Genomic DNA, 15,720 nt, shown 5'->3' on the forward strand with positions numbered 1-15,720 from the left:
ATTTACGGACATGAAGAGTTTATGGTATTAATACATTATTATGATCATGGTTTGCATTTGTATTTCATATTGCATCCATATTTATATTAGTTTTAAGTTGTAGAGGTGTATTCTAGCTAAGTTTCATGCTCACTATCTATTAGTGGAACTATTCTTCAAATTAGTAGATGATACCAATTTTGTGGAGGAGCTGGCGAGGAATATTTATAATTTATTTATTTTTATTCTTGTAAAATAAGTCAGAGAATTGTAGCTTCATGCATGGCCATTTATACCAGACTATTTATTAATATGTACTTTAGGGGATTATTATAGCCAGTCATTTTTTTTTGCTTGAGTAATTTCTAAAAATATTATATTTTTATCTTGTATATCGTGTAAAAATATTGACCAACGGATCATGCAGAAACCAAATTGGTTTTCACTGTATAAGAGAAATGTATAATTGAATGCGAGTGTTCCAGAGGGTGTAACCTAACTTGGACCTAATGGATCTAAGGGCCAAGAGAGGTCTAGCTCTAAAATGAGCCCAATAGGACATATTTTGACTAGTTTGAGCATTACAAATTTCAAGTGTTACCATTGCAACCAATCGTGCTCAACACAAAATTGCAAATATTAGATTTTTCATCTAAATCTAATAGTATAAATGTTAAAAATCAATAGGGTTCATCACATCAATATTTTTTGCCATAAACAACATGCCAAATAACCAAATTACTCATATCATCTCCAAGATTTGAATGTACTTTTATTAGGTCTTTTCAAATTTCAATTAACAGCTAACCAACCTAGCAACTTGATGTGAATAATAGTAGGGCTTAGATGTTTAGATTTTAAGTATAGAGGAGTAAATTGAAATCAAGCCAAACTATAAAGGATAAACTATAATTTACAACAAAGCAAGCTTCAATTTTACCATCTAATATTTACGTAAATTGATGAAAATGATTGATACTCTCTAATTTTTTCTTCTATACTTATACTAGCATAACAAAGAGTATATATGTTTGATATTCATGATATTTTCTATATAGCTACCTTGAACTCTAAATGGAAGGAAATCCCAAGGATTATACTAGTTTATAAGGATTCTAAATGGAAGGAAATACAAAAGATTGTCTTATTTCATAAGAAATCAACTATATACACTCCATTGTAAATCTTAAAAATAAGTGTTATGATCCTGTTTTACTTTTCGAAAGAAGATAAGTAGTGGTGGTAGACCTTGTCGTTGTGACAGTTGCTAGGATGAAGATGGCCATGCTTTAGTTTGGGTTATTAGGAGAGTATTTTACCTGTTGAGATCTAGTTGAATGAATTTAATAAATTTAAGGATCATATTTAAGTTGTTAGCATAAGTCTAAGTAAGTTATCCTTTAATTTGGAAACTATTTTAAGTTGTTAATCTATTTATGTAGGCCAAAGCTAAAGCCAAATGAAAGTCTCATGTTTGTTTCAACTTGAAAGGAGACCTTGACTACCTAGAATTAGCCAAGTACTAGTATCTATAGATGGAAGGAGATAAAAAAGAATGTACTATTTCATAAGGAATTCAACTATAAATAGCCCTTTGTTAGATCTCGAAAAATAAGAGTAAAGGTTGACCAAGGTGAATAAGGAGACTAAGTAATAAGAAATGTCTAGAGCTGGAGTTGCAGTTTTTCTAATCATATGTTTAATGATGAGTATAGCAAGTAAGTTGTCTGAAATCTTTCAAATCATATTCGTGTGCATGTTTTTAATTTTTCTACATATTATTCAACCATTTATGTACATATACGTATATGGTTTTATTTCTAATTTGATTTGATGGTTACTTGGTTAGGTCCTTGTGCTGCTGTTGGATGTTGCACTGACTACCGTAACTGGGGTGACAACAATCAGCATCACTGTGTAGGTAGTGCAGATAATAGTACGTGCAATTCATGGTGCTCAACTTCATGCAGAGGAGGAATGTGCAAAAAAATTAGATCATTGCACTATTGTCATTGCTATTGTTAATCTACTTCTCTTACCTTGATTGAAATAAAATCAAGAGTAATAACATTATTGGACTAAAATAAGTGGGTCGAGCTAGGTTTGATGACATTTGCATATGCCCAATCTTACTCGACACTTTAATATGTTTTTTATTTTATAGCAACTATATGCTATGTATATGTTATATAAATCGTAATTATATTTTGTATTAGACTATTCTGAGCAGAGAATTCCACTTGAGCCACTCCAAAATTAGGCTTAGAATTAGGATTGACAAAAACCCAACCCAATTTGTGGTTTATTATCTCTATTCTAAAAGGTAGGGACATTTCGATATTACCCTGCCTAAGGGTGCCCATGGATCACTAATGATTCTGTCTAGAATGATAAAATTATATGTTCTTAGAATCTTGGCACTAAGCCTAGGAGGGTGTGCACCTAGGCAATCCTACGATTGAGTGAGTCTCGAGATCTTTGGAAGCAATAGCATAATCCTTCAATGGCAGGTAACAAGGCTTCTTCCTCTCGCATGGTTTGATGGTTGAGGGTGTTAGGGCACATATGGATTTTGACATAGGTAAAATATTTTAATAATTGTCTTCTGATCAATTCGATTGTGCTCGACATATTTATATAGCTAATTAAATAAGTCCTAGCCTACTAAGATTATTACTCAAGGAAATAAGAAAATTAGGTCATGCAAATAAGCAAATAGTTAAATCTATTAAAACTCTAACTAAGCCACATAAGCAAATAAAATAAATAAGATAACTAGACTCAATCCATTGAGCCCAATTTCTTCTTCTATATCCAAATCAAATTAGGGTCACATTATTCCATCTAACTTCCATCCACCTTATCCACAAAGTGAAGAGTAGGAGTTCTAGCTATGCAAGCTAACTCGATCATTCAAATCATGCGAGCTAGCACAAGAGTTAATCCAATCTTGGGTGGTCAAACTAGCTCATGCAGGTCCATCATTGTCGTGGGTTCGTGATTGAGCCCGTGCATACATCCATCTTGGCCGAGTGTGGGTCAGGCATGTTTTGTCGAGTCTACAATTATCCATGGTTGTTTTCAAACTTACCCTCTCTGAAATCTTTTCCTCCATCAACTTAGCTGTGTGAATGTCACGCACAACTGAGTGTGGTCATGCCATTTTTCTTCTCAGCTTGAATATCAGGTAGAGTTCACCAATGGAAGTAATCTAAGTCGCATTTGAAAGTAAGGGTCCTACCTAATGGATTCAAGGACCAACTGAGGTCTAGCTCTAAAATGAGCCCGATAGGAAAGATTATAGCTAGTCTGAGAGATTCAAATCCATATGGCTCCGTCCATGGTTGAAAGTGATGGATATAGCACAACCCTACTAGTCACCTCGACATGCCGTGGGCTCACTTAGTCTAAATATTGATGATGCGTAGAGGTGCACGGGTCATAGAGGAGCGTAGGGTATGACCTGATGTAACCCTATTATAGATGCATTGTTGATGCATATGGGCTTGTGGACATTATGACTATATAGTATCAATGCATTGGTATGATCATGGTTAGCATTTATAGATCATGTTTCATCCTTATTTATATTATATTTAGGTTATAGAGGCGTATAATTGTTGAGGTTTATGCTCACTACATGGTGGAAATATCATTTAGATTAGTAAATAATCTCAAGTTCATGGAGGAGCTAGTGAGGATTATTTATAATTTATTTATTTATTTTTATTCTTGTAATAAGTTAGATGGATTGTAGCCTCCTACACCGGCATTTATATTAGATGTGTTTGCATATATATATTTTGGGGGCTTATTGTGGCCTGTGATATATTTTTGTGTGTGTGTGCTTGAAGTATTTTTAAAAATATTGAATTTTATTTTGTATATTATGTAGAAATGTAAATTAGCACAATATGCGAAAATCACATAGATTCTACCCACGTGAGTGGCATATGTATTTAAAAGTGGGGTGTTCTAGAGGGTGTAATTTGATAGATCCAAGAATCAAGTGAGATCTAGCTCTAAAATGAGCCTAATAGGATAGATTGCGGCTAATTCGAGCATCAAAATTTCTAGTATTAGGATTGCAGTTATTAGATTTTTTTTTATCTAAAACTAATAGTGAAAATGTTAATGTCTTTTATTTGGTCTTTCCAAATTTTTGTTAACATCTAACTAACCTTAGAAACTTGAGGTGAATCATAGGAAGGCTTAAATGTTTAAATTTTAAGTATAGAGGAGCAAGTTGAAAACAAGTGAAATTTAAAGGGTAAACTATAATTTGCGATCAAGGCAAATTTTATTTTTTTCCTATCTAATATTTATGTAAATTGATGAAATGGTTAAGAGAGGAGAAAAAAGGGAAGATGTTGGCCGATGCTAAGGGGCTAGGAGATTAGTATTCCATCATGCTTCCATCTACTTTGTCTTCAATGTGAGAAGTAAGGGACGTAGCCATGCAAGCTAATTCGATCATCCAAGTCACGCAAGCTAGCATGGGACCTAGCCTAGCTATGGGTACATGGTCGAGTCCACTTTGGTCGAGAGTGGTTGAGGTATGTCTATGACTATCCATGGTGGTTTCCAAATTTGATGTCTCTCTCAAATATTTTCCTCTATCAACCTTGCTATGTGAAAGTCGTCTCAAGTGAGCGTGGTTGAGCACATTTCTTTCTTAGCTCAAATATCATGGTAGATTCCACCAATAAAGTAATCTTAGTTACAACCCAACAAAGTGAGTTGATCCAAGGAGCAACTAAGATCTGGTTCTAATATGAACCCAGTAGGACAGATCGCAGTTAGCTCAAGTGTTAAAATTTCTTATTCTAAAATTGCAACGCTCGTGCTCAATATAAAATTGCAACTATTAGATTTTTCATTCAAAACTAACGGTGCAAATGCTAAAATCAATATGGTTCGTCGATCAATATATTTCGCCTTAAAACAATTTGCCAAAATTTACTCACTTCATCTTCAAAATTATAATATATTTCTACGAAAGTGAGTAGGTTTTTTCAAATTTTTGTTAACTGCTAAGTAACCTTGCAACTTGATGTGAATCGTAGAGAGGCATAATAGTGCATTTTGTTTAAGTGATATAAAAATAAGATTGGATTAATTATTCTATAGGGCTCACATAAATCTTATATTTGGTATAAAATTAATAAACGAGATTAGAAATTCGAAGATACCATATTCCCTAAAAGATGGGATATAGCATCCTACCTAGGAGGTGAGATAATATATCATGAGTGGAGTTGCCCTTATATAAGAAATAATAAATTTAGATATTGAAATGACAAACTAAAAATCTTAATTACTCAAATTTTATTTTTTAGTCTTTTTCTTAGTGTTTTCTATTTTATATTTATTTAAAGTATTGCTATATTAGAAAAATTTATAAATTTATTTTTATATTATTGGTATTAATTTTCATTTTAATTCTGATTATTTTGAATGGAACATGATTAATTTTGATAATTAATATAATACAATTTAATGATATTTAATAATATAATGTAAGTTTGAGATAATAAACAATAATTTAAAATTTATACAACACAATACATAGGATAAATAAATAAAATTACATTATTATCCTTCATAAAGAAAATTAACAGTACTATGTTATTCCTTGGGATAAGCCTAGAGTTGACTTATCCCCACTTATCACGATAAATGATTAATCTTTAAGTATAGAGGAGTAAGTTGAAATTAAGATATACATAAATTGGTGAAAATGAGAGATACTTTGTATTCATTTCTTATGTACTTGCATTAAAGATTATATATGATTGATATACATTATTTTTCTGTATTTCTTCCTTGAACTCTAAATTGAAAGAAATCCTAATGATCGTCCTAGTTTATAAGGATTTTAACTATTTCCATATATCTTCTTTAGAAACTCTAAATGGAAGGAAATATAGAAGATCGTCCTATTTCATAAGGAATACAACTATATGCACTCCTTTATAGGATCTCAAAAAGTAAGTGTTATGATCTTATTTTACTCTTCATACTCGAAAGAAGATGAGCACCGGGCAAGATGAAGATGGGCATGTATTAGTTTAGGTTGTTAGGAGAGTAGTTTACTTGTTGGGATCTAGTTGAATAACTTTAAATAACTTAGGGGTCGAATTTAAGTTGTTAGCACAAGTCTAAGTACGTCTTCCTTTAATTTGGGAACTGGTTTATGTTGTTAATCTATTTATGTAGGTCAAAGCCAAAGCCAAAGCCAAAGCCAAAGCCAAAGGAAAGTCACAAGGAATAACATGTTGGTTTCAACTTGAAAGGAGGGTTCACTGCCTTGAATTAGCCAATACTATATAAAGCACTCGTATCTATTTAAATCAAAAAGATTGTCCTGAATTCAACTATATATAGCCTTCGTAAGATCTTGAAACATAATAGCAAGATTAACTAAGGTGAAAAAGAAGACCAAGCAATAAGAAATGTCTAAAGCTGGAGTTGCTGTTTTGTTGATCATATGTTTTATGATGAGTGTAGCAAGTAAGTTGTCTAAAATCTTTCAAATCATATTTATTGTGTGTGTGTTCTTCTTCTTCTTCAACATACTATTCAACTATTTATATATATATATATATTTATTTATTTATTTATTTATTTATTGGTTACTTGATTAGATCCTTGTGCTGCCGTTGGATGTTGCACTGACTATCATGATTGGGGTGACAACAAACAAATACATCGCTGCGTAAGTGGTACAGATGATAGTGCGTGCAATTCATGGTGCGCAACGTCATGTAGAGGAGGAATATGCAAAAAACGTGGATCGTTGCATTATTGTCATTGCTATTGTTAACCTACTTCTCTTATCTTGGTTCAAATAAAATCAAGGGTAATAGTATTATTGGACAAAAATAAATGGGTCGAGTTAGGTCCGATGACATTTGCATATGTCCAACCCTACTCGACACGTTAATATGTGTTGTATTATATAGCAAATGTTTGTTATATATGTTATATAAATCATAATTATATTTTGTGTTATACCATTTTGTCTATTTTGGGCCTTTTAACATACTACGCTGAGACTAACATGGCTTGAATTAATCAAAATAATATCAAGCATCTAACTCGAGCCACTCCAACAATGGGCTTGGATTTAGGACTAACAAAAGGTTAAATCAATCTGTGATATTCCTAGCTTTGTTATAAAACCTCGGAGCACTTTTGATATGACCCAGCCTAAGTATTACCATGGATCACCAAGGTGAGAAGTAGAGGACCCAGATATGCAAGCTAACTCAATCATCTAAATCGTGCAAGATAGCACGAGACCCAATGAAGTCTGACATGGTCCAGCCAGCTCAAGCATGCCCAATGTCGTCATGGGTACATGATTGAGTCCACTTGCATACATCCTTGGCTGAGAGTGTTCGTAGTGTCTCTAGATTTATCGTCTCTCTTGAATATTTTCCTCCGTCAATCTAATTGTATGAATGTCACCCGCAACCGATTGTGGCCGAGCCTCTTTTCTTCTGATCTCAAATATCATGGTGAAGTCTACCAATGTAAGTAATCTTAGTTACAACCAAGAGTGAGGTATAATTTGACTTAGACATAATGGATCCAAGAGTCTCGTAACACATTTAAAAAGTATACTACTAGTCCGAGAGTCTCGTAACACATTTAAAAAGTATACAGGTTTTCTAAAGTGCCAGTTTCTAGAGGGAAGGTAGATTTTATCTGACTAGACTTCAAATTAAAAGGAATATTAGCTTTCTGCACCTGATGCTGAAGATACTGCAGTGTAAAAGTTTTGTCTAAACCTTGGTTTGTACAGGAGGTCACGGCAAGCTTCATGACTGTACTTCTTTAGATATGAAATCTGGAATTCTTGCATACTTGAAGGTATTTCTTTTGTTGCATTAATATATATATATATATATATATATATATATATATATATATATATATAGATATATAGATATTAATAATGCTGCTATTGCCGAAATTTGAGTGAAAAAGAGAGCCGCATAATAATTAGAAAATTGAGAATATCTTAATTCCAAACAATAAAAGAAGGTGAGAGAGGTAAAGTACGTATCAAGGATAATAATATTAGTCAAATATTGCACACACTTTTCTTGTTAAAATCGCTGTTATAATCGGTTACGTCACTGCGAAATGAGGGTCGGATGCGCATCCGCAATCGCGTTAACCCGGTAGTAACTTTTGGATATGGATTCGGATTTTTTATATGTGCGAACCCGAATTCAAAACCGTGTAGGATCCCTAATCTTCTGTTCCGATACTTATACCCTTGTTTTGCTCCGTTCACGATAGCTAGCTTCAGGAGCAAGACGATTATGGCGGAAGTGGAAAGGGCGAACGCTGCGACTCAGGAATTGGAGCAAGGAGGAGGCGAGAAGGTCGCGAGCCGGACGCCTCACCGACTTGAGAGGAAGTGGACCTTCTGGTTTGATAATCAATCGAAGCCCAAGCAAGGCGCCGTTTGGGGAACTTCCCTCCGGAAGGTGTACACTTTCGACACCGTTGAAGAGTTCTGGTGGTAAGATTTCTTATCACGATCTGGTTTCTTGTCGATCGAATCTGATCGGATCTCGGTATCTTTCTCTTGTTCTCATCTAAAAGGTGTGGTTTTTCCCTGCAAAATCCCTTATTTTCTTTTTTCGAAGAGGTTTTGTGGTAACCCAGTTTTGATTTGGGTGGTTTTGGTGTAATTTTGTTAGGATGCGTGAATTGGGCGATCTTTAAGTTGACCGAAGCAATGGATGTTATACTGATCTCTTAATTGATTCTTGTTTCTGCGTTTTTGTTTTTCAGTATACTTATCTTTATACTGGTAGCATGACGAATTTTCTTTTGTTATTTTTAGGAAACTACATAGAGAAGCAAAACTGGATGTATTTAGCGTATATTAATAACTTTTAGATATTGGTTTGCACCTCGTGAATGTTAACCTTACTTTTATTCTTCGATGGGTATAACAAATTAATAGTATAATGTGAAACTCGGTTATAATCTGTGGCATGAAGGTGTAATTTAACCTTACTTTTATTAATCAATTATTGTTCATCTATTGTGGTGCAACTGCTTTTTCTTTTTCCTTCTTCCTTCTCTTTTTTTGCATTATCCATGGATGCTTTTCATCCATCAACATATTCAATAGATTTATCAGTAGAAGAAGCATTATAGATGATCAATAGAAAATTGAATCCTGAAGAAATGTATTAATTTGTACATGATTAAGATGAAATAGGAGCGATGAGATTGGTTAAGGGAAAGGTTTAGTACTTCTCTAGCCACTGGTTTGCACGCTTACAAATCAAACTTTCTTTTATATGCACACATATAATCATATACAAATAAATCTTTGGAAAAAGTTTTAGCAATTCTCTAGCCATTGGTTTGCACCTCGTGAATGTCAACATTAAAATTTTAGCTTAAGGTGGGGAGAAATAAAGTTCTCTCCTTTGTCACCTCAAGATGAGGTATTTTTTGTACTCTAGACATACTCAATGGCTGCAAATGCATCAAATCCTTTCCTAAAGATTTAATGGAAAGATTGTAGTCTAGCACTGTATACATTTTAATTTGTTATGAGTTTGTTTAATTTGTTTCATTCTCACCTTACATTTCACCTTTTATGTGGCCTTATTAGGTGCCGTCTATACTGTAGTTGACATTTGATTCTATTCTGGCTGTAGCTTGTATGACCAGATATTTCGGCCCAGCAAATTGTCGGGAAATGCTGACTTCCATTGTTTTAAGACGGGGATTGAACCAAAATGGGAAGATCCTGAGTGCGCAGATGGGGGCAAGTGGTCTCTTGCATCTAACAGAAAGGATACTCTTGACACCATGTGGCTAGATACGGTGCAGCCTTGCTATCTATTGATTCTATATTTTAATTCATTTTGTATGTGCATGTTCTGTCTGTACTTAGTGCAATTAATAGCTCTTATCAGTAGTTCCAATTATTTGCATTCTCCTTTCCTTTATTTACTGAGTAATTAGTGACAAATGATATTTCATCATACAGTTGATGGCATTAATTGGAGAGCAATTTGATGACAGCGAGGAAATCTGTGGTGTTGTTGCCAGTGTGCGCCAGAGGCAGGACAAGCTTGCTTTATGGACTAAAACAGCAAGCAATGAAGCTGTTCAGGTATATAGTCTTGTTTGTCTTAAATGACTATATTGTTTTTGTTATAACGAAGTATATCACTGCATATTATATTTTTTTGTGCAAAAGCCAAGTCATTTAGTCTATTTTCTTGGTTGGCATGTTATGTTGCACCAAACTGAATCATCTTTTTTTTTTAAACCTTCACTTTTCTTTTCTTTTTTTTTTTGTTTCTATTGGAGTCCAAAATGCATGAGATCATATTCTTTAGATTTATTTCTTATGTTCTCTTACTATGCATTTGAAATTTTAGTGTTTATTTACCTCTCTTTAGGTTTTTCTACTTAGATTTTGGAGAGATGATGCGTTATTATGTCTTAAATGTTTGAACTATGGACTAGTGCTTGATTCTGTTATTCTTTCTTTTTTAACTTGTTATCATTCAGAAAAGATCACTTTTCTGTAAGCATGCCTTGGTTCAATCTTTAGTTGTCTTGCAGAGTCCCTACAAATAGAAATTGTATAATGTGTTCAGCAGGAATTAATGATTCATCAAACTCATTCTGTACGAGTTTGTGGTGGTATTTCCTCATAATGTTGTTATAGCCATGAAAAAGTGTATTAGTATTGTCATGAATCAGGTTCTGTAGACTTAGGGTGTTACATATAATTTATGAATTTTTTTAATAGGAGAGAACATGATAGAATTACAATATCTACATGGTACTATAGATAATAATAATATGGGATGCCTATAGCTTGTTTGTACTTTTACTATCAAATTACCTCTCAATATAAATTAGATATCACATGCCTTTGGGAAATATTTTGAGCAGCAATGTTTGTACATGAACTATGGTATATTTACAATGTCATTTTTTTGCCTTTTTGGTGACACTTCAGTTGAGAATCAAAATAATCACTGCTGCATGAGCACTTTGGATTTGTTTTCTTTATCTTCTTTTGAGAAAAAAGCATCTATGGCAAGTTTTGCATAGATATGTTGGATGGGTGAACAAAATGGGTTTTTGCTGGTGTAAGAAAAGGGGAATAACTTGTTAAAAGCAAGCATCATTTTCTTGTAAGATTTTGAAATCTCTTATTTGGATCCAGTATGAGAAATTTCTCAAGTTTTAGAACTTACTAGATGTACATTGAATTTGAGATTCTTTCCTGAAATTAAAACAAATTGAGAAAAAAAAGTTAAAAGTAAGGTTCCCAGTATCGGAATCGGGATGGGTATTGGTCGTACAGAAAAACGATATGTATCAGCCATTTGGTTACTCATAACGGATCGGAATATTTTTTAATTATGTAAAATTCTAAATATTATCTAAAAATACAGAAAATTTTTTAAAAAATAAATAAGAAAATAAAAATTACTCATATATGAAGCTTAAAAATTTAATAAATGTATTGACTTACTCAAAATTCAAAAATTACTATACCACCAACTTCTATTGCAGGTGTGTATCCGCTGCTGCTACTTCATCGCACCAACAGTAAAGCAGCAGGAAGAGAAAGAGAAGGGACTGAGTGTGGAATTAAAAATTGAAAAAGAAATTAAAAAAAAAAAATTACTTGATTCGCCGAAAGTCGAGGTTGCCGAAGATCTACTCGTTGGTGGAAGAGGTGAAAAAGAGAGAAAGAGAAAGAAAAAAGAGAAAAAAAGAAAAAGAGAGAAACGGATCGGGTGACAGTCGAGACGGTTGATACCCTAGCTAAAGCTAGCCAACTGGCTGATTTTGGCCAGGATTGGGATTAGCTAAGCGTTTCATTCAATCTCACTCAGGATCAACCGAAACTGGGAACATTGGTTAAAAGTGATTTAAGAAGCATAATCGTCTTCCAAGATCTTCAAAGATCTTTAGGTGAAAGTTTCACGTTGAACAAGATTCTCATATCTTAAACTTTAAGATACTGAATGCATTCTAGTCTAGAATTGTGTTATGGAATTAAAAGCAAAAGAACTGCAAAAAGCTGTAAGTGAAAACATTAGCATTTTTTCAAGGGATATTTAAGTCATTTATGTCTCCAAGGTTTGAAAGGTTTGCATGAGGGGACATTCAATTTAACCATGGATGAATTAAATAGGAGTTGAGTGTCTTATGTCAATGTCATCAACCAGTGATTGTGAATTATAATAATTGCCTTCTGCAATGAGCCCAATAACAAATAACAATGAAATTTTTAGTGAATGACTTGATTATTAGTGCTATGATCTTTTCTTTGTGGATCCGAGTGATCAAAATGTTGCAAATGATTCATCGAGTTTTCATGGTGTATGCTAACGACAAAGCGTAGCTATTAGGCAATGAAAGTATACGAGGTTTGCAACTTCCAGTTATCAAATCCATGGTTAGCTGGATCAGCTGATCTCGGTCCAGGCTGATTCAAATTCTCTTTTTCTCTCTTTCAATCTTTCTTCTCACTCTCTCTTCCTCTCTCTCTCTTTCACTCTTTCACTCACTCTTTCTTTCTCTTTTATATTCCTTACCATATAGCAATTATTTTTCTTACAGAGAGATCTAGTTTTAACGAACTCCGACGACGTAGATCTAACTCCAGTGAACTCTAGTATATAATTGTTTAATTTTATTTTTTTATTTCCCTCTTTTTTTCATTTCTTTCATTTTCTATCTCTTATTTTCTCTTTTCTTCTTCATTGCACCATAATTTTTCTTTCTTTTATTTGGTTTTCACTACACCATAGTTTTTTTTCTTTTTTTCCTAATTTTTTATTATTTTTTCTAAATTTTTAGAAAATTTTCTGCATTTTTTAAAATATTTAAAATTTACGTAATTAAAAAGTCCGATCCAATCCAAGTGATTGATACGGCCAATTCAACCTGATCCTAATATTTTTGAACTTTGATCAAATCATTTATAAGACATGGAAGAACCTATCAAAGTGTTCCTTAATCATGTGCAAGACATTCAATTGCCTATCACATCGATGCATATCTTTTATAACAAAGTGGTAACATCAACATTTATCATCCTTATCACATTAGATAGAATGGTAGAATTGGCCTTGAAACAAGCTGACCCGAATCCTCTACATAGTGTATTGCCTATCCCATTTATTGGCATGCCTTTCTAACGGAATGATGATACCAATGTTTGTGATCCGTATCACATTAGATAGAGTAGCAGACTTACTCTTGAAACAAGCTGACAGGAAACTCTTATGTAGAGTATGTAGAATGAAAGCAATTGTTACTGGGTTTGATTAAAAAAGCATAACACCCAGAATGGCATAGAATCTAATGAGAAATGAGATTTTTCACTCAAAGAATGGCTAACAAAGGACATCGAAGACTTGCATATAGTAAGGGAATTGCAAACAATGAAATTCTTCAGGAAGATGAGTACTATTGATGGACCAGCACTAAGTACGAGGAAAAATTGCGCACTTGATTGATAAGGTGGAAGATTTTTAGAACTGTAGATAGATATATAACTGATTTATATAATCTACTGAGCCTCTATCCTGCATATAAAGGGCTGTCTGAGCAGAAACATTAGTCTTTTTTGGTCCTTTTTTCTTTGATAGATATTGTTGTGTCCAGCTCAGTAAGATTTTCGCAGAAGGTAACTGATAATTGATGTAAGACCCATGCCTATCTTAGATTGAATTCCTGCTGCATCTTGGTGATAAACAGTAATTTAGGAGAGAAAAGCATTCACTTTTATCAACCTTACGTAATGATTTAATCTTAATTTTCCTATCATTGTATTGTACTGCCAAAAAATCCTTCTCAACTCCTTTGGCTAGGTCTTCACATCAATACTGTGGTTCTCTGGTTTGTACTCATTTTAAGTTTCTCTGGACTTGTGACCCTCATATACCGAGGGGATTCTCAATTTGGTCCCTTTTGCCTTTCTGAATTGGTTGAACATATCATAATTCTCCTTGTTATATAATCATTGGAAAGTTACAACTTTTGTAACGTTCTAACGATGGGATTTTTTTTCTTGAATTGATGGTTAGGTATTCTGAAGTTTGCGGTCAAGCTAAATTATCCTTGTTAACTTCTATTGTTGAATTTATACAGATGAGCATTGGGAGGAAATGGAAGGAAGTAGTCCACTCCAATGATAAGATTGTATACAACAGCTTTCATGTATGTCTTCTTGGACACCCAAAGTATTCATGATGTTTTAGAACCCAAAGCCCGCAATGTATTATGATTCGTGGAAATTGTCATTCACCAACTTTAATATTTAACAATTCTACCCAATTAACTAAAAAAAATAATGAAAAGGACAAGGAAGCTGCTATTTGTTAAGTTGTACTGATCATATATTTTCATTCACTAATAATCTTCTGGCTATTGCAGGATGAATCCAGAAGAGATAAATCAAGTCGAGGAAATGTACGATACAGTGTCTGAGTATCTCATGAAAATTATTGAGAAAGATGTGCGAGAAGTGCTGTTTTGCAGGTTCTTGATTTTCTTTTCCTCTCAGACAAAGCTGCACCTTTTATATGAGCTTTTAGGCCCTATTAAGAACCTCTCTTGAGGAGTTTTTGTCTTCCTATGTCCTCTGAATATTACATATGCAGTGCGCAGCACATAACATGAAATTTTACATTACCAGCTTTTTAAAGTTGTGCATGTTCGCTGTTTTCACTTACCTTCTCTCTGAGATTCAAGATATGCTTGTCATGTCCTGAGGAGTTATATTTAGGAATACCAATTGCTAGTACACCTGTTTCATGTCAGAATGCGATACTCTTTACTGGTCAGCTTTCAGTCAGATAGCATTTATACTTCGCAAATGGTCCTCCTGTCTTCGGTGATTTGATGTTCTATGCCTGAAAGATGTCTTTTTACTAGTCTGTCATGAAGAGTGATCCTATGCTTTAATTGAGGCCGAGTCTGTTTTGAGATTAAGGAGAATCTAAAATTGCTATTTTGGATTCTTACTCTTTAAATTGTAGCTCTAGTCATAATGTTTATTTATAATCTAAAATAATGGTATAATAATTATTTTTTAATATGATGTAAAGTTTGAGTAATATTGACTCAAATTTACTCTTGATTTGAGATAAGTTTAAATCTTACAAAGTATGCAGCTTGTACTCGTAGGTATGCATAAGTACCCAATATATACTTGAGTAAGAAGAGATTAGTGGGAAAATTGAGTGTAAACTCGCAGTTTATGGAATGAAATAGGTGAGTAGTAGGAGAAATGAGATTTTATTTTTGAAATAACTATAGCCAAATCAAGAGTAAAATTATAAATGAGCTCATGTGTAGAATAATTTGAATAGTTTTCTAATATACGGTATGAATAATTTGATGTTTACTTTCTAATCTAGAAATAAAAAAGATAAAACAACCAGGGGGGCCACATGGATTACTCTCTCGGTTTCATTGATATAGGAGAGTATTTTGATACTCTTATCGTCATCATCGATGTAGGACTCTATTATGGCCACTCACGTCGACTCGTATCACTAGAAATAAAGTATAGAATTTTACTTTAAACAAATCTAATTAGAGGGAAATTTCATTTCCTATTAAGTTATTCGTCCCCAGGTTAAAAAATTTGAGAAGAACTAGAAAATTTATGAGATTGGAATATAATTACATATGTTCTAGTCTATTTGCAAA

The 15,720-nt window shown here is 33.4% G+C and overlaps 1 protein-coding gene and 2 long non-coding RNA genes across 3 annotated transcripts; all 3 read left to right on the forward strand.

Annotated features, from left to right (window-relative positions):
- The first annotated feature begins 1,602 nt into the window (after positions 1 to 1,602).
- On the forward strand, positions 1,603 to 2,089 carry LOC140785029 (uncharacterized). Its single transcript, XR_012108362.1, has 2 exons — positions 1,603 to 1,697; positions 1,829 to 2,089. It is a non-coding gene; the product is annotated as an uncharacterized lncRNA (long non-coding RNA).
- A 4,281-nt stretch (positions 2,090 to 6,370) lies between these two features.
- LOC140784931 (uncharacterized) lies at positions 6,371 to 6,993 on the forward strand. The gene is made up of 2 exons (XR_012108340.1): positions 6,371 to 6,492; positions 6,627 to 6,993. It is a non-coding gene; the product is annotated as an uncharacterized lncRNA (long non-coding RNA).
- A 1,245-nt stretch (positions 6,994 to 8,238) lies between these two features.
- LOC140784746 (eukaryotic translation initiation factor) lies at positions 8,239 to 14,710 on the forward strand. The gene is made up of 5 exons (XM_073132279.1): positions 8,239 to 8,518; positions 9,678 to 9,846; positions 10,013 to 10,138; positions 14,155 to 14,223; positions 14,440 to 14,710. The coding sequence occupies exons 1-5, from the start codon at positions 8,316 to 8,318 to the stop codon at positions 14,491 to 14,493; spliced, it is 621 nt and encodes a 206-aa protein (XP_072988380.1). The 5' UTR covers positions 8,239 to 8,315; the 3' UTR covers positions 14,494 to 14,710.
- Positions 14,711 to 15,720: the final 1,010 nt, after the last annotated feature.

This window comes from Typha latifolia, chromosome 3 (genome assembly GCF_019914945.1).
Source record: "Typha latifolia isolate L0001 chromosome 3, TyphaL0001v2, whole genome shotgun sequence".
Taxonomy (NCBI): domain Eukaryota; kingdom Viridiplantae; phylum Streptophyta; class Magnoliopsida; order Poales; family Typhaceae; genus Typha; species Typha latifolia.